Raw genomic sequence first — 24,178 nt, forward strand, 5'->3', positions numbered from 1 at the left:
ACGTCCCCAAAAGCCTGGGGCACTCGAGTGGCTTCTGAATCCTCAGTGCAAGTCGATTGTCTTGCTAAATGACCGGGCAGACACGCAGGCAGAGCCGGGGAGGCAGGATCTCCTGGGCTAGCCCAGCTCTGCCTGTCGTAATGTTAGACCTTTAGTGCCTCATTTTACCTGCTACTGGAAAAAGGGGGCAGCCACCTCTGGCCTGATTCTTTCATGGGATGGTTGTCAAGATTGTATGAGAGAGTGACCGTGAGAGCACTTCGTGAACACTAGCATGTCCCCTGTGTAAAGAGCCGTTAGGAAAGTGAGCATGGTAGTAATAATGTGCCTTTCATTTTCAATGAATTCTCTGGAAAAGAGTGCTTCAGTGAAGGGGAATGCAATTGATAGTTTAGTGAACACATACCATGTGCCAGGTACTGTGCTATACCCTTCACCTACTATCCTAACAGCTCACCAAAGCCTACAAAGTGGGTGCTGTTCTTAGCCCCACTTCACAGATGAGGCGCGGAGGCTCAGAAACGTTGAGCAACCTGCCTACAGTCACACAGCTGGCGATGGGTGCAGACAATCTCCATACAGGCGGTTTGAGGAAAGGCCATGCTGTTGCTGGAATTCTATGTGCAGGACAATCTCTGTTACCCAGTAAGTGACAGTGTTCCTGAAAGAGATGGCCTTGGCTTAGTACTTTCTTAGTACTGAAATCAGAGCCCAGAGAGTCCACATATTGATATTAATCAACATAGTCCATACTGGATTACTGAGATTCTGACTGAGCACAGTTCCTATATGCACGAAGAAGCCGAGGCTCAGAGAATGATGAAACCACTGAGGGTCACCCAGGCTGTGAGTGGCCACTAAAAGTGTCCTCCTTCCACTCCTCCAACTAGAGTCCTGGAAACTGGACAAAACTCAGTGGTCAACAAGCGCCTTTTGCACGCAATGGAATTTGACCTCCATAGTCCTGATTTCTGTGATTCAGAATGTAGTAAAATACACTTTGCATGGAACTTCCCCCGCTCTGTGACTGTCCGTGAAACCCTTCCCTCTGAAGAACTCAGTGTCTTCTGTGAAACAGGTGATTGACATAAATGGTCATTAGGTAATTGTTTCAGATGAGACAGAGGACAACGGTCTTGGGGCCTTGAGGTCATGGTCATGGAGCTGCAGAACTCCAGGGATGGGGGAGCTAGAGAGCTGAGTGCTCAGCCAGCCAGAACACGCCCTAGAGGAGGCTTGTGTCCAGAGCAGGGCTCTCAAGCTCAAGGCAAATCCTGTCGATGAGCTTATGCCCTCATTCCGTACCAGCAGACCGTCACCACGCAGGACAAGAAGTCCGTGTTTCCCGACCTTCTGATGTTTCAGGAGAAGTTTTGAATCCTGATTTTAAAATGTTAGCAAAAATTAAACAGTCCAAAGGTCAAACACAACCGGCTGCAAAGCTTGGTGTGTGGGATGGCCTGGTGGGTCTGAGCTCTGTGCTTCTAGGACTTGGTGGGTGAGGGTAGGGAGGTCCCTGAGCTCCCCTGCCACCCCTCTGGAACAGGGAGAAGTAAGCCCACCTCCTCCTGGCTCTGCTCCGAGAGGTGACTTGGGTTGGAGTCGTGGGCTCGTGGTCTGCTGCAACGGACGGAGGAAGAGGTATCCTGGGCACGTCCTTCACCACCCACTCCCCGTGCCCCCACATCTGGGGGTCCTGCCTGTGGCTGCAGCAGCTGCTCCCTGGTTTGGTGGGCGCAGGTCTGTCATCATCCTGCTACCCTGGAGGGAGGGGCAGGCTGGAGCTCCCCATGGACCCCAGAGAAGGGCGAGGACAAGAGGCAGGAAGCCAGACCGGAGCTGGTGCTCTCTGGCTAGAGAGGCTAGGCAGGTGCCTGGCTCTGACTCACAGCAGGATGGAGGAGCATATGGGAAGAGGGGAGGGGCGGTCCCTTCCAAGTGGGGATCGTTGCTAGCTACTCCCAGAGACAGGACAAGGCTGACTCAAGACCACCAGATTTTCACGTCTGTAAGGCAAAACCACCTATTTCACAACCTGAGGAGCAGAAACCAGTAGAACCATTCGAAATCACTGTGAGCTAGTGAGCTTCCCTTCCCTGAAGGTGGTTGAGGATGGGCTAGATGCTGTGCATAGCGGGATGCAGCTAGAGGACTTCCAAAGTTGCCCTTTAATGCTGAGACTCTCTGGTTACCTGGTTTCCAGGAGTACAGCTCTCCAGTTTGCCTCTGAGGTGGTGAACAAAACCGCAAGGTGCTGCATGCAATTCAAGTAAGTGAATGTGGCCCCTGGGATCACTGGGAGCCCAACATGTGAGTCATGTTCAGGTACACATTGGGGCTGGGGAGGTGGGCGTGCCAGGTGGACCTGGGCAGGGGCTGCTCTGGAAAGCAGGCATGGAGGAGACAGGGCTAGACCAAGCCAGGCTAAAGGGACAGGGGTGGCCTCTGTGGTCCCAGGATGGCTGGTGGAGCCATGGAGAGTCCAGCAGAGACAGGGAGGGGCGAGAGGGATATAACTGACCCTCGTGGCTTGCCCACCCACGTGTCCCGAGAGGGACTGTGACCAGGTGACAGGCACAGCCGTCACACTGCCTGTCCTGGGTCAGAGCAAATCAATAATCCTGCCCTGGGAAGCTGAGCTGGGTAGAGAGGCTGAGCCAGAGTGGGACGGGACCGTGGGCTGAGTTGGACCTTCCCGGAGCCGCCAGCACCAAGAGCTGCTTTTTCTTTTCTCGGGAGACCCTCCTTTGCCTTCCAGGCTGTGCGGAGAGATCTCTCCAGGGCACTTAGGAAGTCAGTGCTAATTAAATGCACGGTTTGCTACTTACTAGCTACACACTGAGTTACTTAAGCTTTCTGGATAAACTGTAGTCCAGAGACACAGGAAACACTTAAGAAAAGTTATGACTTTATTTATTTAAGTTATGACTTAATTCTGTACTCTGAACTTAGAATCACAGATGAATGACCACAGTGAGCTGGGCAGTGAACTGAGGCCCAAAGGGAGACTGGACTTGCCCAGGAACAAACAGCTGGTGAGGGACCAGCCTTGGCGCCCACACTGGACCCTGGCAGGGCTCTGGGAGATTACTGGCCCTTCACCCATGTGCTTTCCATGTTCCAGACTGGATGATTGTCCACCTTTCTGTATGGACAGGAAAAGTGCTACCTATGAGAATTTTAGTGGCACAGTCCTATCCTAGACCAGACAAACAGATCTGAGAGTTACTAATAGGCACCACTGTCAAACTAAGCAATGATTACTCTGAGTCAGTTATCTCTGAGGGCAAATAAAAGTTTAGCTGAAAAGAAAAAATCAAAGCTGGGCGACGACAATTTAATACCAACTCTTAAAGCCCAGTCAGCCACAGACCACCGAAGACAAGCCTGGAGTTCGACAAAATTGGATTTATTGACTTGATGCGACGAGGGTGGCCCTGCAGAGGAACCGGGGGTGTCACTCAGCAGGGAGGAAAGGGCCTTTGGTGAGGTTTGGGTTCCCACTGAAGGTTCTGAGGAGGGTAAGGGGAGCAGGGCAGCTGTTTCTGAGGCAGGATCAGGAGGTGGCGGCTGACGAGGGGTTGGGTGTCGTCATGAGACAAGGGTCTGGGTATCCCTGGTAATGCAGGAAGAGCAGAACGGCTCTGGGGCCTCGCTGGTAAGAACGCAAGAGTCACTCAGAGAAGGGGTGGTTTGGGCATTTTATAGCTGCCGTGTGGCCTCGGGAAGAAGGACTGTTTCCTCTGAGCTCCGCAGCTGGCTTTGCGTGGGTCTCCCAGCCTGTGGGATGGCAGGCTGCTGTGGTCTTTTTCAGTCCCAGCTGATTTTCACTCTTTCGGTCCCAGTCAGGTCTTTACTCCTTCACAACCAGACAGCAATAATTAAAACAACTACCAGTACAGCATCTTTGTTGCTGCTTCTATTTCCTTCTGCAGCTTGACATGACCCAAAGAAAATAAAAATAGCAAGGGATGGGCCACTAGTGTTGGAACCTGGGAAGGGTGCCAACGAAAGCCGCACGCTTCCCCAAGGGTCATCTAGAGAGGGGCAATTTAGGCCAGAGGGAATGAAGTCTCCAGGAATGGACACAGGCCTTGTTCCCTGAACGCGCTGGAATCATAGCAATTAGGCAAAGAGAAGCTTTACAACCTCTCAGGTACCCCTCAGTTACTGGGACAAGGCCTGGGGCTTGGGGTGGTTCAGGGCAGACAGGGGCAGATTAACCCCTGGCACTTCTCTCCCGTTGTGGATAACAGGTATCCCAGATGCAGTTGGAAGAACTTCTTATATGCACTGTTTGTGTGTGTGTTTCTCCCAGTTGCTAGGAAATAAAGTATGTAAGCAATAATTATCCTGGGCTAATGATGTCTGATAGTAAACAAAAGCTTCAGCTGAATGGAATGAACCAATGCTGAGCTACATCAAAAGCAAACAAAACGTGAGACCCTGAGACCAAAACAACTGGCAGGCCTTTCCTGTAGGGCATCCCTCCTAGATTTAGGAAAGTTCCAGATAAGAAGGAGTATCCTCATACACAAAACAATTATTTTTTTGTTTTTAAAAACGAAACTACATCTGAATAGACATTTCTCTGAAGACATACAAATGACCAATGAACACATGAACAGTGGGCAACACCATTAGCCATTAGGCAAATGCAAATCAAAACCACGACAAGAGAGGAGCAGGTGTAGCTCAGTGGTTGAGCACCTGCTTCCCATGTACTAGGTCCCAGGTTCAAGCCCCTGTACCTCCTAACAAAAGATAAAATAGCAACAAAAAAAAACACACAATGAAATACCACTTATCCACTACAAGGGCTATACTCAAAAATGGATAAGTGTTGGCAAGGTTGGATAAATTGTAATGCTCATACCCTGCTGGTGGAAATATAAAATGGTGGAGTCACTTTGAAAAGTCTGGCAGTTCCTCAAAAGTTTAAACATAGAGTTACCATATGGCCCAGCAGTTTCGCTCCCAAGTGTAAACCCAAGACTATTGAAAAACCATGTCCACACAAAATTTGTACATGGATGTTCATAGCAGCATTGTTTATAATAGCCAAAAAGTGGAAGTAACACAAATGCCCATCAACTGATGGGTAAATAAAATGTGGTCTAGCCCAACAATGGACCATTATTTAGCAGTGAAAAGGAATGAAGTTCTGGTACTTGCTAAAACATGAGTGAACTCTGAAGACATCATGTTAAGTGAAATAAGTCAGACACAAAAGGACAGATATTGCAAGAGTCCACTTATAGGAAATAAATAGAATATACAAATTCATAGAGTTAGAAACTAGAGTACTGGTTGGGAAGGGGGAATGGGGAGTTAATGTATAATGGGTATAGGGTTTCTATTTAAGGTGATGGAAAAGTTTTGCAAATGGATGGTGGTGAGGGTAGCACAATATTGTGAACGTGATTGATCCAACCAAATTGTATGCTTGGGAGTGGTTGAAATGGAAAATTTGCAGTCGCAAATATGAATGCCACAGTCATACTTTCTGAAAAATTAAAATGATTTAATTTTAGTATTATTTACAGGGCCAAAGTTTTCATACCAACAAGTATGGTTTATTTTAGAAGCATAAATCTAGAATTTTTACTGTGCGGATTTTACATATTGTTACGGAGGACAATGATATTTACAATCACAACAGCAGCAAGGAGACTGGCTCCTCTTTCGTGAGCAGAACTTCTGTTCAGCTCATCCTCTTTTTTTTTTTTTAATTTTTAAAATTTCTCTCCCCTTCCCTACCCCCTTCCCCCAATTGTCTGCTCTCGGTGTCCATTTGCTGTGTTCTTCCGTGTCCACTTGTATTCTTGTCAGTGGCACCGGAAATATGTGAGTCTTTTTGTTGAGTCATCTTGCTGCATCAGCTCTCCGTGTGGGCGGCGCCATTCCTGGGCAGGCTGCACTTTCTTTCATGCTGGGCGGCTCTACTTATGGGGCGCACTCCTTGTGCATGGGGCTCCCCGATGTGGGGGACACCCTGCACAGCTCATCCTCTTGACAAGGTTGGACAAGAGTGTTTGGGCATAGAGGCTGGAGGACACTGAGAACTGCTGCACGGAAGGGGGCTGTAGGCAGTGAAACATCCCCGAGGAAGGGTGGGCAAAGGACTTTTGAAATGAAGGTGAGTTAATTTTCAACATGGAGCTGTTTACCACACAACAAATCCCCACCCATACCCTGAGGCCTGCTGCGCAAAAATGTTCTGTGCAAATGAGGAATTCTGGAAATCCAAGAGGACTGAATCCACGTGAAATGATGTAAGGTAGAGCAGGGTCAGCATGTAGAGTGGAGCCCTTGCCCACGGGCGAACTAAGTGGTAGAAGTAGGTGCTCACAGCCATGGGTGACCAGGAAACTGTAAATCAACACCCACCACCTCCCACACCCACTTCCAGGGAATTTTCAGCAATCTCAAGGAAGACACTGAACTTTCCAGAGATTCAAACCCATGTTCCCTAGATCTTCAAGGCCATCTGGTCTAGTTGACTTCTGGGTTACATTTCTGTGATGCACTTTCCTCCTTGGTCTCGCCTTATCACCACTGTGCTAACCCTTAACTTTTCAAACATGGAACCACAGCTTTTGGTGACGGTTGCTATTCTTAAGGCAGTAAACAGCAGTTAAAAGCTGGGACTCATGGAACTGGAGGGAGGGCTGGGAGAGAGCAGGTGAACTCGGGGGATTTGTGGGTATGTGGTTGAAACTACAATGCTGGGAATGTTCTTTCGGCAAATACGGCAGGGGAGGGTTACTGGCTTAGGATGTTGGATGTGGGAGACGTGGGACAGGGCACACCTGGGGCAGGCTTCTAGGGAGTGTGCAGGGTTCATCTTGTCCTAATGGGTTGTATCAGTGGGTGGAGACTCACATAATGAGCCGGAAGGTGTTGGACTCCCGTCCTGGGGAGTCCTGCTATATTCTCATATAGAGGGGCTGGAGTCTCTCAAGAGCACAGTCAGTGCCTAATAGGGGAGGACAGGCCAGTGTGTCAAGCCCTCAATGTCATTGCAAGTAACAATGAATCTTGTTCATCAGGAGCAAAGCATGGTGGTTGCTGTAGGTCCTCAGGGAAGGGGAGGTAGGAATAGAATAGTGGAACTTGGGACATTTTGGGGACAATGGAATTGCAGTACATGATCTTGCAATGATGGGTACAGGCCATGTTAAATTTCATCAAAATTTATAAAAGTGTATGGTCCAAAATGTAAACCATAATGAAAATCATTGACCATGGTTAGTAACAATGTTTCAATATTTGTACATCAATTGTAACAAATATACCATTCAAGTGTAAAATGTTAATAAGGGAAAGGGGAAAAGGGAGAGGATGTTGGGTATATGGGAATCCCCTATATTCTGGTACATGACTTTTCTGTAAACTTATTTTGAAGACAAAATTAAAAAAGCAAGACACTGGGGGAATAAATTGAAGAAAATGTCACTGCACATGCAAGACAACAGATCTTACAGTGATGACAATGTCAAAATGTTTTAAAAATAATTTTTCATTATTTTTTTCTAAATTTTTTATTTAAAAATTTTTTTACTTCTAATTTTTAAAACTAACATTATTATTTCACTTTCTTATTGTTTTGGTTATTTTGTTGGCTTCATTTTTGAAGTTCTGGATCACAGAAGGGTTACAACTACGACAGGGGAGGATCTCTGGTGTGGGGTGTCAATGATGGGGGATGCATGGGAGGAGGTTCACCTGGAGCATACCTATAGGGCACATAAATGTGTTCAAGTGTTCATGGGCATTGTCATGGTGGGTGGAGAGTCACACAATAACTGAAACTATATTGAATTCTCATCCTGGGGAGCTCTGCCACATTCTCTAATGGAACAGCAAGAATCTCCCAAGTACACAGGCAGTAACTAGTGAAGGAAGATGGTCCATTGATGGGCCCTTGATATTGATGAATGTACTTATGAACCTTTACTTTTGAAATAGAAACTTAGCCTAGTATTATAGGGTGCCTAAGGGTTACCTCATGAGAGTCTCCTTGTTGCTCAAACGTGGCATCTCTCCAAACCAAACTCAGCATATAAATATGTTACCTTCCCCCCAATATGGGACATGATTCCCAGGGATGAGCCTCCCTGACACCGAGTATTACTACCAAGCACCAACTAGCAAAGCAATTGGAAAAAGACCTTGACCAAAAGGGGAAAAGGGTAAAGACAAATGAATTTGTACAGCTAAGAGACTTCGAAGTGAGTTGGGAGGTCATTCCAGAGGTTATGCTTATGCATATCTCAGCAGGATCTCATTGGCTTCCTAAGTAAATACTACCTCAAATAGCAGGGCTCCTGAAGGCTCTGAAGACATCCAGACACTACTGGCAGGCAGACAGCTCAAGAGTTTGGTGCCCTGCCAATGGGTCCTACTTTGAAGTTTATGCTCCTAAGTGTGACAGAGTTGGACTCAGTTGTGGTTTCCCTACACATGGCTCTTCTGCCCCTTCTATTTCAACCTATAGTTAGTCCTGGAGTTGATAGGTGTACATACAGGAGACTTAAATCTCTGGGCTGTCCATGTGCCACCTGGGCCCTGAATCTCAACAGAGTTGAAACACCTATTCTCCAGTTCATTGGACTCACCCGGGACAACTAACAAGGAGATGGTGAACAATAACGATCACAAGAAACAGAGAGAATCTGCAACTGCAAGAAAGATAGTCTCGTTCATATACTCTATGGGATTGAAGCACCCTCCCAATTAGAGGTAGAATAGCCATCACCATTCTAGAATCCTCAGGATTGGGGCATGAACTATGGACTGGTATTCTACTATATTCTACTATTCTACTATAGACTTATTGTGATTCTAGCAATGGAAGAACTTATATCATTGATGTGGAGGCAGTGGCTACTGGAGGTTCTGAAGGGAGGGAGAGGGAAAAACAAGTGTAATATGGGGGCATTTTGGGGACTCAGTTATTGCCTTGAATGGCAGGGCAACAACAGATACTGGTCATTATGTATCTTGCCATAACCTACAAAATTGTACAGGAGAGAGTATAAAACTACAGTGTAAACTACAATCCATGTTTAGTGGCAATGCTCCAAACTGTGTTCATCAATTGTAATGAATGTATCACACCAATGATGCTTTTAATGTGGGAAAATGTGCGAGTGGTAAGGAGTGGGGCATATGGGAATCTCCTGTTTTTTATGTAACATTTATGTAATCTAAGTATCTTTAAAAAAAAACATCTGGGACTCTAGAGCCAGACATCACTTATTAACTGTGTGACTTTGGGCAAGTCACTTCACCTTCTGAGCCTCAGTTTATTCATGTGTAAAATGGGGGTGACATAATATCAGTACCCATTCACAGGGCTTTTTTTTTTTTTGAGGTATCGGGGGGCAGGGACTGAACCCCGGACTTTGTATGTGTGAAGCTGGCACCATATCAGCTTCCCCTGAGTTGGTTTTTCCTTTGTTTTACTAGCTCCTTTTTTCAGGAGGCACAGGGAACTGAACCTATAGAAGGCAGGTGCTCAACCGCTGGAGCCACATCCACACCCCTCACAGGGCTTTTTGGAGAATCAAATACATCACTGCATATGAAGTGTGTAGAACAAATTCGTGTAGTGCCAGCTATTACCTATGCCAGCTATTAGCAATTCATCACCAGCTATTATCTGAGTCCTCGCCTCAGTGCCTGGCATGGTAGGAGCTCAATAATTGGCAATGACTATTATTTTCAGGAGACCTGCCTGTTCCCTGACCTCTGCTCCCACCTGCCCAGAGCCCAGTGTTTCTTGGCTCCAGAAGAGCCCCCTTCTCAGGCCTCCCTAAAGACCCTGCTCTCCTGTTCTCTAGAACATGAGAACCAGGTGAGACCCATACGTAGCACTTGGGCTCCCTCCAGGGGAGTGGGGATGGTTCAGGGCAGCCCATCCCTGCCCCTGGAATAAGCAACCCCAAGCACATGGCTACTACCGACGGATAGCATTGTATTGTCCTCCCAAAGGAGGAGAGGACAGCGTTTTATTGAATGGACTCTGTGCAGTAGGAAAGCAGGTGCTGCCGTGGAGGCGGTAGGGATGGAAGCACCCCTAACCTTGCGGGCGGCTTTTGAGCCTGGGAGGCAAAGCTGCGAGAACGCCTCAGCTCTCTGCCTTTGGCTTCGACGTTTTCTCCTCTGAGTTCTGGCTTGAATGCATCCGGAGGACTTGTGCTTTCCCGATGTATTCTGGGGGAAGGGGAGAGACAGCTGGCAGGAGAGAGGGAGGAGGGGCGGGCCCCTGCCTGGGAGCTGGCGGGGTAGCTCCTGACTGCTCCTCCCTGCAAAGTCCTGGGCAGAGGGAGGAGGCGTGACTCGAGCCCAGCCTCTGCTCTCAGTTCTGCTGGTGGCCAGGGACAGCTGGCTCCCTTCTCTGAGCCGACCACCTTCTGTTCTTTCAGCATCCAGGGAACAAATAGTAAGAGCCTGCCCTGTGCTGGGCGCTGGGGATCTCGGGTGGCCCTCAGGGGCCTAGCAGTCTAGTGGGGGTGGGTGGGATAAGGCACACCTCGGCCATCCGCCCGCTTGGCTCTCCTCCAACACCCAACTCTAAGAGTCTCCTCCCTGGTCTCCCTCCTTGCCCCCAGTCCATTCTCCACACAGCAGTCAGAGGAGTCTTTTAAAAGTCGCTAGGTCATCCGAGCCTGGCTCCCACCGTGCTGGGCAGGAAAACCACACACACTGCCTCTTCCCCAGGCCTTTGTGACACACCCTGCCTACCTGTCGCATTGACCACTTCCCTCACTCATGTGGCCCCGGCCACTGCAGCCCGCTGGCTCTTCCACGAATAGGCCAGGCCCAGGTGAGCTCTGCTGGCAGGGGGTCTCCCACACCTGAGCTTGTCCTGGTCAAGGAGCCCTCTCTCACCCTGCCAGCCATTCTTATTATTTATCACAGCATCTGACTCTTTTCCTGACAGCATCTATCCCCCTCAGATGTTTTCCTGTGTTGTCTGGCCCCTCCTCACTGGAATATAAGTTCTATATGAGCAGGAAATTGGTCTGAGCTTTCCCAGGGATTCCCAGAGCCCAGCCCATTCTAGGTGCTAAATAAGTATTTGTTGGATGGATGGATGGATGGATGGATGGATGGATGGATGGATGGATGGATGGGTGGATGGATGCACGGATGCATGGATGGATGGATGGATGGATGGGTGGATGGGTAGGTGGATGGATGGGTGGGTGGGTGGATGGATGGGTGGGTGGGTGGATGGATGGATGGATGGGTGGTGGATGGATATGTGGGTGGATGGATGGATGGATGGGTAGATGGGTAGGTGGATGGATGGGTGGGTGTGGGTGAGTGGGTGGTTGGATGGATGGATGGATGGATGGGTGGTGGATGGATCTGTGGGTGGGTGGGATGAGAGGCTTCCTTGGGCAGAGGCCCATCTCCAGAGTGCCTGAAGTCCCCTGAGGAATCCGCCAGGGTGGGCTTCCAGGTTGACCTACTGCGTGGCATCTTACCTGGCTTTTCGCTTTTTGGTATGGGCGGTGTCTTTGTCTTCTTTGGGGATTGGCTGTAACCAAAACAAAGGAGAGGCTGGGAAGGTTAGGCTGGAACCCAGTGCACTGAAGCAGGAGGTGGGCAAGAGGTGAGGAGGGTGGCGCAGCGTGCAGGCAGCTGTACGCGGCAGCGAGAGGCGAGTGACCTCTCCTAGAGAGGCAGGAAGCATCTGTCCGTGGCTTGGCCTGCCTGCCCTGCCCCACTGAGGGCCCAGAGGACTGAGGCTCCACGGCTGACTGAGGCCACAGGGCATCAAGGCCCCACCAATCCCTGGGTGTAAGGGGAGGCCACTGGCACCAGCCCTTCTCCAGCTCCTCCCTTGGCTCCCTGACTTTCTCGCAGACAAGAAGCCTTCCTGTGAGAGCAGAGAAGACAAGAACCCCTGCTTCCTAAGGAATTGCTTACAAACATGAGCGCGGTGGTTGGAAGCTGTATGTTCTTAAATTTAATCCATTCCTGTGGGTGTGAACCCAGTAGAAGTAGGACCTTTTGATGAGGTCACATTGGTTAAGGGGTGGCCACCTCAATCCGGATGGATCTTAGCCCCATTACTGGAGTCCTTTATAAGCCAAGTGCAATTCAGACACAGAGAAAGCCATGGAAGCAAGAGACTGAACATTGGTGAAAACCGGAAGAGGGGAGAGATCAGGAAAGGCTGCCACATGCCTTGCCATGTGATAAAATAAGGACCTAGAATCGCCAGCAACCAGCCCCAGAACACCACAATCTTTGGGGAGAAAGCATTGTCCCGAAGAAGCTTGCTTTGGACTTTTTCCCAGCCTTAAACCATGAACAAATAAATTCCCATTGTTTAACCACCAGCCCCACTTCATGGGATTTGCTTGAGCAGCCTGGGAAACTAAAACAATGAATCATGTGCTTGATGTTGTATTGAGCTTACACTTCCCCCGGCCCTTTCTTGTCCCCTCTGTCATTTCTCTTCCCTACAACTCTGGGAGAGAGGGTTTTGAGGGACGGTGACACCAAGGCTCACGGAGAGAAGGAAGTGTGCCCAAGGTCACAGCCAGGCGTGCCTCCTCTGGCCTCTCAAGGTGGAAAGGAAAACCAAGTCCAGGGTCAGAGCAAGAATCCGACCCTTCAACAAACCTAAGCACCCCCCTCCCAACCCCCCAGCCCTTCCTGGAAGATTCTGGATCTTGTCCTGGCCAATGAGAGACTGTGGAAGGCACCCTCACCTCTGCCTTGCCTTCAGCCCCCGCATCCTATCACTCTAGCCCCAGGCCCGCAACCCTCCCACCCCATTGTTTCTAGAATCATCTCTCCAGAGTACAGGTCTGTTCTGCTGCTCGCCTCCCTCCTTCAATGTCAAAACAAGACAAAACCGTTCTTGGCTCCCCACTACCCTTAGAAGAAGGCTCCGTAGCCTGGCATTCAAGGCCCTCTACGGTCTGACTCCGACCTCTCTTTCTCGCCACCCGCCTCTCCCTTCTCTTGTCACCAACCATATCCAACTTCACGTCCCCTGAACCATGCACATTGTGACGCCCAGCTTTGCCCAGGCTGCTCTCACTTCTGGATGCTCATCTTCACCTTCCCCTTTGCACGCCCAAGTCCTCTCCATCCCTTGGCAGTACTTCCCAAGCTCTAGCAGAAACACCTGGCGATGGTGAAAAATGCAGACCCTTGTGCTTGCCCCCCCAAACGCTGTATTAGGATCTCAGGAAATCTGCGTTGTTAACAAGTTCCAGGTGAATCTGAGAGCCACTGACCCAGCTCTCGGGCTGACCAGCTGAGTGACCATGAGAATGTTGTTTAACTGCCCCTGAGCCTCAGGTTTTCTCATCTGTGAAATGAGGAACTCGATCTCAGTTTGTTGTGTGGACCAGAAATACGTAAAACACCCAGCAGGCCAGGCCAGCGCCAAGCAGCCTTGACATCCAGGCCCTGCTCACCTGGCCCGTGAGGCTTTGCCCTCCTCTACCCTTTGCCCAGTTGGTAATTAATCTTTCTCCTCTGGCTGTCCAGGGCACCCAATGCCCTGCCGTAGAGGAGCATCGCCAACGAGCCGGAAACTGTGGAGGACTTACTGTGTCTTGTCCCGCCCTCTCCCGCTAGGACCCACAGTGGTGATTCCTTGGCACCCGCAGCTGCGTTCAGCAAGCAGAGCAGGCCTTCCAGCACCATAGGTGGACCCGCGGGGTCCCCGTGGGAGGGGCAGGGCCTCTTTCTCCAGGACAGGCTCAGCCAGGCAGCTCTGGTCGGTGCCAGGCTCCCTTCTCTGGGCCCTGCTGGCCTCACCTGGGACGTGAGGGGCGAGAAGCCCACCTGTGCTGCAGCTGTTGCGTCCCCTGTGGAGGCTCTTGGACTTCCTGGAGCTGGCACAAAAGTTGCTCTGTTGGGATGGAGATGAGGGGCTGGGGGAGGAGCTGAGCCACAGCTGTCTGCAGGAGCCCCAGCGCCAGGTCTTTCTCTGTAAGCACAGGTGGGGGGATTCCTCACATGAATGCCCCCTACCCTCTCCCACCCCTGCGTGGGGCCAGCAGGGCCCCCAGCTCCTCAGCCCCACCCTGGGCAGATCAGCTCTCCCCAGCCACCCCACCTTGCTCCTGGGTGTGCAGAGCCCCCAGCCCTCTACACCCCCCCACCACGCAAACACAACCCATGTGGACCTTGCTCTTGGCCCTGCCCCCCCAGCCCTCCTGCCCCCCAGCCCTCCTGCTCCCCCACCCTCCTGCCCGCACACCCTCTTGCCCTGCCTGGGAAGCCACGCCCCACTTCCTTCCAATCTCCACCCCCAGGAAGCCCTCTCCAGTGGGTTCCCCTGCTCTCACCCCTCTTCACTCTCCCACTTGGATACGCCCCTCATGCTCTGTACCAGAGTTACACGCGTGTGTATTCCTGAGTCATGTGCAGATAATGTTGATGCGCATTATTTACAAATTCTGTTTGTGGATTAGCCTACTAGCTAAAATTTATTTGCTATTCCAAAGTCAATATTTAGGTGGCTCTGAGTGACTCCGAGTCACCTGCTGCCCTCGTTCCAGCCGAGGTCGAACAAGGCAGCGCTCGGCCTTCTTGTTTCAGCTCCTGCTGTAAAGAGCCCTTCTCGTGGTGTACGCACTACCACGTTTCTCACATTTGAGGGCTTTTTGCTGGTGATTTTGCTGTCTAAAATGGTCCCCAAGTGTCATGCTAAAGTTCTGTTTATTTTTCCTGAGCATGAGAAGAAGGCTGTGTTGTGTCTTGCAAAGAAAATTCCGTGTTGGGTAAGCTTTGCTCAGCCTGAGTGGCAGTGCCATTGGCTGAGTTCAGTGTCTACCTTTAAACAGAACACACCTAAAACAAGGCCTCGCGCTGATCAGTGATGAAGCTGGTTCCAGCGGCTCACAGGACCCGCCCGCCCTGCTTCGCCTGGGAGCACTGGTGCAGCACAGGCAAGGGGAGCATTGGCTGTGACTTTATAGAATACAACCACTGCAAACAGCGAGAACGGGCCGCATGGGCCATCCTGTGTGGGTTTCTCTCCGCGGGTGTGTGTCCCCCGTGCTCCTGTGAGCGCTGCCTCGAGGTCATTGCCTGGGTTTCTTCTCCCAGCTCCCAGGTCTGCGCTCAGCAGGAGGGAGAGGGGCCATGGAAATCCTGCCAAGGTACGCGGCGGAGGTAGTGGTGACCCTGTCCAGCTGCCAAGGGCTGGTCAGGAGCTCCCCAGAGGGAGAAGAGGCCCAGGGGCAAGTGCGCCCAAGTGACAGCTGAGTCGGACAGAACCAGAGAGCGAGGATGGACCCCTGGAGGCCCAAGTCCTCGGGTAACAGCCTTCCCTCAAGGAGAGGGCCCTGGCGCTGTGTCCTCACCCTTGGGGGGCGCAGAGAGCAGCCAGAACTGGATGGCACTCAGCGAGTCCGTTTGCAGGATCTGAGAGAGGAGCTCCAGGATCTGTGGGAGGAGACAGGCCTGGCTCAGGGAGCCTGGTCGGCGAGTCCCCGCCCGGAGCCCTGGCCGTGGGCTGGGAGGGCGGCACGGGCCTCTCCCCGGCAGCCAGCCCTCGCTTGGCTCAACTGGTCTCCTCCGCCTGGCAGTGCACACTTGACAGCAGGCTTTCTCTCACAGCAGCCCTGGAGGGAGATGCTTGACCTCTCCAAGGGCCGGGGAGGAGTCAGAGGCCACCCGGGAGGAAGCGGCCGAATGGGGAGCTGTGGGAGTGATCGGGTGGGGGGACCCCTCATCCCTCTGGGCTCTGCTAGCGATGGCTGGAACCCCGGGGTCCCTGCTGGGAGGACTAAGTCAGAGCCAGCCAGCCAGCTCCTCAGAGACGCCCCACGTCCCCGACACCTGGGTCCTTGGTGCAGGGATTTGGGGAACCTCAGGGGCCTCCCCGCCCTGGAGCTTCGCGAGTCTGCAGGTGCTAGCACAGCGGAGGGGCAATCCCAGCGGTCAGCCTGAGGGTCGGGGTCGGGTGGTGCTGCAAACCGCCCGGATGGGGGCTCCTTCCTGCAGAGCAGCGCATGCGCTGGGCTCCCGGCTGCTGTCGCAGCCTTGGGCATCTTTGCTACTTCGGGACCCGTTTCTCTCTGCGTGCTCCAGCCAAGTGTCACCGGGAAAAGATGCAGCTCGGACAGGCTATGGGGGCTTGCTAGGCCAGGTGGCTGATGGTGGCAGCGGTTATGGCTGGCTGGATTTGGGGCCCGCAGTGGGAGGAGGAGCCCCTGGTGCCCTAGGAAAATGGGGTCCCTTCAGTGCTGGGTGGTCAGTCTTTCCAGAACCTGTCGGGGCCTGCCGATTCCCAACAGGTCTGCCTCGTTCTCGGCAGAGTGGGAAATGGGCAAGGCCTGTCCCCAGGCCCCCGCCTGCCTGGGCGCCCACCCTCAGCCCCGGTATCCACTCACTGCAGGGACCCACCCTGGTCGGCCCTGGGGCCCATCTCTGGCCTCTGCATCCAACTTACCTGCCCTGTGCCCCCTCCCCACGGGGCCCGAGAACCTAATTCCAGGCAAGGTGAGGCCGCCCTATGGTGGAGAAAGCACTGCATTCTAGTCCCGGCTGTGCTGCTCCCTCTCGGGCACCTGGGCCGAGGAATATCACCTGGCAGGGCCTCAGCCTCCCCATCTTTGGAACGGGGATCCTGGACCCTGTCTGCTCTCTCCTCTCCACTGGCCTGTCTTAAAGCTCCAAAGGGATTGCGTGCTTGAAAGTGCTGGGCACAGGGAAGGCTCAACAGGCCTGACAGATCCTGGAGAACACGTGTACGTTTGACAAGGACCTTCAAAGACTCAACCCACCAGCATGGGCAATGGACCCATTTCAGGCCCTGAGAGGGGGGGACTGGAATGTGGCGGAGGTGGGCTTTGTGCCCTGCCTAAGCACAGGACCGACCCCTTTCAGAGTGGGAAAGACAAAGCTGGGACCGGCCCCGCAGAATTGCAGGGCACAGCGTACTGGGGTGTGGCTCCAGAACTAACGAGGTGGGACCACTCCATGCTCTAGCCCCCTCTCCGCCTCACACATGCCAGGGCTGGAGCAGGCCTTAGGCGATCGTGTGCTCTTGCTTCCTGGTTTGTATGGCTCATGAAACTAAGGCCTCGAGAGGGGAAGGGACATGTGCAGAAGCCGAGAGGCAGCTGCGGCCAGGGCCCAGGCTTCTGGCTCCCAGGTCTGGGGTTTTGAGCCTCAGTGCCTTAGGGGCACGTATCCCTGGGCAAGGCCACCCCTTGAAGCAGATTTATGAGGCCTGGTTGGGACAGCTGTGAGCCCGGCGGCTGGAGCTCTCTGAGCAGGGCTTCCCCAGGGCTCGCAGTGCACAGCCCTCCCGGGGACTCACCAGCAGGTCCTGGTCCTGCAGGATGAAGGCCTGGACCCCTCCACCTCGGCTTGCCGGCTGGTTCCGCTGGCCCTGGCGGGAGCTGCGGCGGGCAACAGCTCGGGTGGAAGCTGGGATGAGCCTCCCGGTCTCCGTGGAGTACTTTGCTCCCTGTTCCCGCGGAGGGTCCTCCTTCAGCTGGGAAAGAAGTGGCCAGAGACTCCAGGTAGTGAGAGAAGGGGGATGGCAAGGGTGGTGGGGGGCAGCAGGCAGGGGCTGGAGAGGGGGAGGCCGAGTCCCCCAGCCCTGCCTGCTCTCAGCCCTGCCGAGCACGTTAGCATCCTCCCTCCTCTGCGGAGACACAGCATCGCAGGGGTGAGGGGAACAGGCCGCCCCACCCGTCCTCCACCCCTCCTTCGACATCCCTGACCCACGCTCCGGGGCTGAGCCCTTCAGCTACAGGTGGGCTCAAAGCAACACAAGCTCTTCTTCCCTGAGCTCGGCTGGGAGGGTTGAAGGCTGGACATTCTCCGGTGGTCCTCACTCAGCCCCAAGCCCGGACGGGTCCTCCCTGCTGCCCCACCCCTGGCCCATCAGGGTTTGAGAACAGTATCCTGTGCCAGGGCCCTGCACCTATCTTAGCTTTTAGCTCAGCTGCCCCCAGCTCCTCCCCCCCAGCTCAGCATCTTTTCTTTGCCCTGGGAAACCCACCCCAAGCCAGGCCCCGGGCACAAGTTCTGGGGCTCCTGCTGTTGCAAGGCCAGTTAAGACTGGCAATATCCTTACGTCGACTTTAAAGTGAGACCCCAAAACTGAGCCAAGGGGCCCAGAGCCCTCCATGAGTTCACCTCAGAGGAGGGACGAGAAACCGGATCCCTGACCTCCACTCTGGTGGCCCAAAACCAAGGCCATGGCCAGACTTGGCCTCTGTAGTCCAGGGCTGTCCTAAGACCTCTCTACCCACCTGCAAGCTACCCCCCAATTGTCTTCACTATATCCCCAACGAGGGCCCATGATGTCACCCCCTCCCTGTTTGAAACCTTCCGTGATATTCTCCTGTTTATGAGATTAGAGATTAAACTAAATTCAGAAAATAAGAACAAGCTCTTCCTCCCGGTAGTCAAAGATCTTATCCCCCATCGCCACCCACTTCTGTGCTGCACTCCGGCACTGCTGGTCTCCAGAGGTGGCCTGTCTTTGCCAGCTTCCGTGCTTTTGTGCTCGTTGCCTCTGTTCAGACAACGTCCCCAGTCCACTCGTAAACGTCCCACTTAGGCCGAAGGCCTCCAAATGCCACCTCTTCTACGAAACCTTCCTGGATATCGTCACCAAGAGGTGTTCTCTCCCCCTCCTTTGAACCCTCCCTGTGACCCTCCTCCCTTCTGTCGGTGTGTCTCGGCTCCCTCCTCCCAGGCCAAGAGCAGGGCTTCTAAGGCTGGGCTGACCAGCGAGGGGGATTCCTCTACGAAGGGGTGGCCCTTCCTCTCCTCCCGGGCCAGCTCCTGCGTTTTACACTCACCTCTTTGCTCTTCATCTCATTCTCCTTGGTGAAGATCGCCACCCGGGCTGCCAGGTCCTTCAGTTCCCTCCTCCAGGCCTCTGGGAGGAGGGACAAGAGCCTGCCAACTGGTACCTGCCCCAAGCCTCCCTCCCCTCCCTTGGCACCAGGTGAAGGGAGGGGAGGGTGGGTGGAGGAAGAAGAGCCTCCCGTCCTTCCCGGCCTTCCTGCCGTGTATCTTCAAGGGGAAGGGGGAGGCAGTGCCCTGGAGGGAGGAGGCTCGGCATCAAAGCCGGCTGAGGGCCACGTGGCTCCCAGAAAGGGCTGGCGTTGGGTCTTAGCCTGTGGCATTACCGGGAGATGCTCGAGGACCTTTGGCTATGTGAGGCAAGAGGCACTGCTTCAAGGCGGTTTGGCCTCTTTTAGGTACCTGTTGCCAGGCCCGAGATTCGGTCGATGGGGCTGACCCAGTATTGAATATTGAAATGCTTCCCAGATAGATTGATAAAGAGCCACTGCTGCAAGTCTTCCAGACCCCCCTGTCCTGCCCTGGCTGTCCTGATCCTTGCTCAGGGTGTCCCCACCAACTCCAGTAATTGAAGTCGCAAGGCTTGGCCGAGCAGAGGTCTCCAGACGCAGCCCCAGCGCCCGGTGTGCTCTGCTTGCCCATGTGTGAGCACAGCAGTTTCTAAACATTTCAACTCTCATTCCCGTCTATAGCTGTAGGTCACATCTGCTTGCCCTCTGCTTGTTATTACTCCTCAAATACCTGTCAACCAAGGAGGGGTGCCTTTCTGCGGGTTAGCACAGGAGGCAGGAAGTACTGCAGAGGTGCGTCAGCCCCAGGAAACGAGGAGAAAAGCCGCGTCCTCCACGGGGCTCCACGGCCCGAAGAGCAGCGGCCCCCTCCTCAGGCACCTGCCCGAGTGGGGCAGCCCTCGGGGGAGAGGGAGGGGGCATGGCCCAAGTACCCACCAGAAGAAAGCCGGGGGTCCCGGTTGGACTGCGGGTCTCCAATGGGAACAGAGATGGTGGGCATCCCCATCAGACAGTGGGATAAGAGTGAGGTCTCAGGCAAGGGGGCCAGAGAGAACTCGTCCCTGACGACACAGACGGGCTTTCCGGTGAGATCTGCGAAGGGTCGGAGGTTGTGGGAAGGAGGCCGGTGGGCAGGGGGAGGCCGGCCTCCCTCCTCCCAGTTCAGGAGAGCTGGCGAGGCCTCCGCGCCCCTACAGCAGCGCCACCTAGACCTCACCCGCGGGGCTCTCGGATGGTGAGGAGGTGGGACGCGCTGGGGCCGAGGCCCTCCTGGAGCCCAGCCCAGAGGCGGTCCTGACTGCCGGGGACAGGGCAAGGAATCGCGGTGTGAGCACACGGGGAGGCGGCTTAAAGTGAGGACCCGGGGGGAGGCGGCGTAAGGATGAAGACGTTACAGGCTGTGGTGACAGAGGTGCGAGCTCACATTACAGAGAGAGATTTAGCTAGATCCTCTGGAGAAACGTTCCTGCTCCCTTGTCAACCTGAGCAAGGCTACGTGGGGGCTGCCTGGAGGAGGTGGGGAGGCAGGTTTACAGGTTAACTCCTCCACTGCTGCCCTCCCCGTCCAAGCCACCATCAGGCCACATCCTCCACTGCTGCCCTCCCCGTCCAAGCCACCATCAGGCCACATCCGGTCACTTCTTGGTTCTCACCCCTCCAGCGGCCCCTGTCCACCTCAGTGAGACGGCTGCACGGCGACTACGGTGGCCTACGTGGCCCCCGGGACCTGGGCCCCCATTGCCCCTCTGATGTCTTCTCCTCTCTCCCCTCTCCCGTACTCTGCTCCAGCCTCTGGGGCTTCCTTGCTGTCCTTCAAATAGACAACCCGCTCCTGCCCCAGGGCCTTTGCACTCGCCCTTCCCTCTGCCTGGGACATTCCTTCTCCTAGCAGCCACGTGGGTTACACATCTCTCTCTTTAGATCTTGGCTCAAACGTCACATTCTTGACAAGATCTTCCCTGACCACCTTTTAAAAAGAGCCTTCTCCCCTGCCCGCCCTACGGCTCTCTGATGTCTCCTACCTTCACTTTCCTTCCCCACGGAGCGTCAGCTCCATGAGGGCAGGGACTGGGCCTACTTCGGTCACTGCTATGTCTCAAGGCCCCCAAAAGCGCCTGACTCGATAGTTTTCACTCTAGAAATATCTGATGGGTGAACGGTTGAGTGAATGAGGCAGCCTGATTTGGAGAACGGAGCTCAGATCTGGGGCAGAGCATGCACGGGTTTCCCTGACTTGTAAAATGGGGGAAATCCAGCAGTGGGGAATCCTGTGAGGGATCTGCCCTTGTAGCCTGTGCTGCTCTCCTGCCCTCTGAGAGGGAGCCTGGCCTGGCCTCCAGGAGGGTGTCTGAGTCCTGGCTTGGTCACTTGGCAGCTCTGTGACCCTGGCCATGTCTCCACCCTCTCTGGGCCTCAGCCTGGAAGCAGGGACGGGAGCAAAGAATCCCTTTCCAGTCCTCAAGACCAATCAGTGATGACCCTCCTGCCTCCCCGCCTCCCCCAGCCCGCCTAGCAGCCAGGCCCTGGCTGACCCCGGCCCTACCTTGGATGTGGGTCACCCGCTGGGGGTGGGGGTGGTGCCGGGAGAAGAAGGAGTGGTGGCTGAGGCGGCCAAAGCGGTAGGTGCCGGGCGTTTGGGGCTTAGGGGTCCTCCCTGCCTCATTCAGCTGGAAATCCACGATCCCCGGTATCACCAGTTCTTTCTGTTGCCCGCCATCCCCGCTGCTCTTTGGCTTGTGCCCTGACTTCTCAGATTTCGACTCAGCCCTTGGACTGGAGGAGAGGGTCAAGGAGACGCTAATGGAGCCTCCTTCGGGCAGCAGGGCCACCAGAGCTCACCGCTCAGTGCTGGCTATAGATCCCGTTTCTGCAGTACCCTGGAATCTGGTTTCCAGGATTTTACCACCCCTCCCTGTGGCACCCAAAGCCGGGCCTCCCCCAGAGTCTTTTCCCACCTGATGCAATCCAGTCCCAGCGACCCTTCTCTCTTCCTAAGATGCCTAAGCAGGGAGCTAGAATCCATCTGAGATCCCTCAGGTGCTATCTCCCAGGGCCCCCGTTTGCTCCCAGAGACCATCTCTAAAGCCAGAAGGAGCAGCCATAGACCTACCTTTGCATCCAAATACTCGGCGATAGAGCAAAGGCACCTTATATACACCCCAGGGGCGGGGGCCGGGCCCAGCAAGCTGCTGGCAGCCCAGGAGAGACCATCTAGGGGCTACCACCTCCCCCCACAGCCGCAGGGGCAGTCTTAGCCCCGACTCTGCGTCCACAGGCCAAAGCTGGGCCGAGGCCAGACCACGCAAGCAGGTACTTTTCCTGCGAGGCCCCTCCCAGGAGACCACCCAGGAGGAGCTGGGGGCAGCTGTCAGGCTGTGACGCTGCAGGGAAGCGTGGTGCTCTCGCTTCGCTGGAGACAAGCCAGCTCAGGTTCTCCTCTGTGCCCGCTCCGCCCTCCTGAGGATGCTGAGCCTCTGTCCCCGGGGGGAGGACGTCAGTCCAGCAAGGACCCAAAGGTGGGCTGCTCCCTGCATGGGCCCTAGTAAGACCACCTGCCTGCTCGCAGTCGGCACTGCCTTCTGGGGGCCCTGGCTGGGGGGGGGCCCTCTGGAGGAGTCCAGGTGGACTCTGGAAGTGCTAAGCAAGGTGTGTTGCCCTGGCACCCTCTGAGGCCTTCGCTGACCAGGCCCCTGAGCTTCCCGCTGCGTTCTTGATTCGCCTGTAAGGCATCTGGGACTTAAAGAAACAAAGTGAACCTTCTCTGAGAGTCACAGCTAGCTGGCCTCTCCCCCAGCTGTCAGAGGCTATCACCCCTGCAAAGCCCCGGGCTCCTGTACTCAGTGCTCCTGTCCCCTGACCGCCGCCCTCTCCCCACCCAGAGCCCTGTGCCCCAGGCCTGAGTTAGCTGAGAAGCCCCTGGAGGCGTGGCTGCCCGGCAGGGGGAGACCCGGGAGCTCCCTCTCCTGGAGCCCCGCCTGCTGGGGGCCACCAAGGCCACCGTGTCTCCCTCCACCCTGCCCCCACCTTGGCCATCGGGGCCAGCTTTGGGGGCCTTACCTCATCAACGGGTGTTCAGCCAGTTGGGTTCTCACCTCCGAAGCCATCGCAGGATTGCTAATGGAGTAAAAACCAGAGCTGAAGAGGTGGTGGTGGCAGGAACTCTCGGGACCTGGCGATAGGAGTGTGAACAGGATGGACACGTGGCAAAAGTAGGTAAAATTGAACACTGGCATGCTGTGTGACCCAGCAATTTCTCTCCCGGATATAATACCAAGAGGATCTCTTGTGTATGTGTTGTGGGGGTTATTTATAAGAACATCTATACTAATGTTCAAAATGGCAAAAACCTGGAGACAACCCAAATGTCCAGTGCAAGAATGAATCAGCAAGCTGTGGAACATTCAAACAACAAAACATTATATCGCAATGAAAATGAATAAACCATAGCCACAAGCAAAAACATGGATGAATCATGCAAATGTAATGCTTAGTGAAGGAAAGCAAGTTTGAGAATACCACATAGTATGGGACCTTTGTTGAAAGGTTGAAAGTTGAAAGAAAAGTTATCATAAATATGTGATAAAATGAAAAAAAAAATGCTAAGTGCATAATTCAGGTAGTGGTTATTTCCGAGGGAAGACAGGAAGATGGGGTAGAAGAGATGTGTTATTCGGAAGGAGATATGTTATTGGTAATATTCTAGTTTATGGTTTGGGTGTTGCATTTACTGGTGTTATTTATATTAAAGAAACTAATAAATAAAATAGATGAAAGATGATAGGTGTCAAATCCCAGAATTGTGGTTAACAATCTACGGACCTGGAAAAATATATACACACATATTTCATGTGCATGTATATGTGTCTGCATATGCATATATGTATACACACATGCACATACACATAAATGTACAACCAAAGGACCGGAGTTGCAGGTGCCAGGGATGGAGTGGCAGTAGGCCTGGAAATCAGAGGACATTCTGAGAATTAACCCTGCAGGGACCTGCAGGGACCCCAGAAGTCCTCCCATGGCAGCCCTTCTTCAGGCTAGGGTGGATGGGTCAATGTTGGCTGAGATCAGGGAAGGGAGAGGCCACACAGCAACCTGATTCGAAGGCTCCTGTTCTTTTCTCTAAAGAGAAAAACAGCAGATATCTTAAGGATATCCTTGGGCTGGGCTCTAGACTTAAGATGCTGCCGGCTTGAAGGCAGGGCATTTGGAAGCCCTGGATTCACCTGTGAAAGGTACTTTGTAGACCAGAGACTTTAAAGTGCTTTTGACTGTGACCACAGTAAGAAATTCATTTTCACATCATGACCCAATTCACACGTGTATGCACACGCTTG

At 53.7% G+C, this 24,178-nt stretch overlaps 1 protein-coding gene across 4 annotated transcripts; it reads right to left on the bottom strand.

Annotated features, from left to right (window-relative positions):
* Nucleotides 1–9,897: 9,897 nt before the first annotated feature.
* TBATA (thymus, brain and testes associated) lies at nt 9,898–23,058 on the bottom strand. 4 transcript variants are annotated; one of them, XM_058298980.2, is made up of 9 exons: nt 22,890–23,058; nt 21,376–21,605; nt 19,770–19,925; nt 18,816–18,895; nt 17,318–17,494; nt 15,354–15,435; nt 13,828–13,972; nt 11,502–11,554; nt 9,976–10,242 (listed from the first exon to the last, which is right to left on the bottom strand). In XM_058298980.2, the coding sequence occupies exons 1-9, from the start codon at nt 22,934–22,936 to the stop codon at nt 10,136–10,138; spliced, it is 1,077 nt and encodes a 358-aa protein (XP_058154963.2). In that variant the 5' UTR covers nt 22,937–23,058; the 3' UTR covers nt 9,976–10,135. The 4 variants fall into 4 exon arrangements, with proteins under 4 accessions (XP_071071943.1, XP_071071944.1, XP_058154963.2 ...); XM_023592320.3 differs by having other exon boundaries at nt 9,976–10,221; nt 22,890–23,025; XM_071215842.1 differs by lacking the exon at nt 15,354–15,435 and having other exon boundaries at nt 9,898–10,221; nt 22,890–22,961.
* Nucleotides 23,059–24,178: the final 1,120 nt, after the last annotated feature.

Source organism: Dasypus novemcinctus, chromosome 6 (genome assembly GCF_030445035.2).
Source record: "Dasypus novemcinctus isolate mDasNov1 chromosome 6, mDasNov1.1.hap2, whole genome shotgun sequence".
NCBI lineage: Eukaryota > Metazoa > Chordata > Mammalia > Cingulata > Dasypodidae > Dasypus > Dasypus novemcinctus.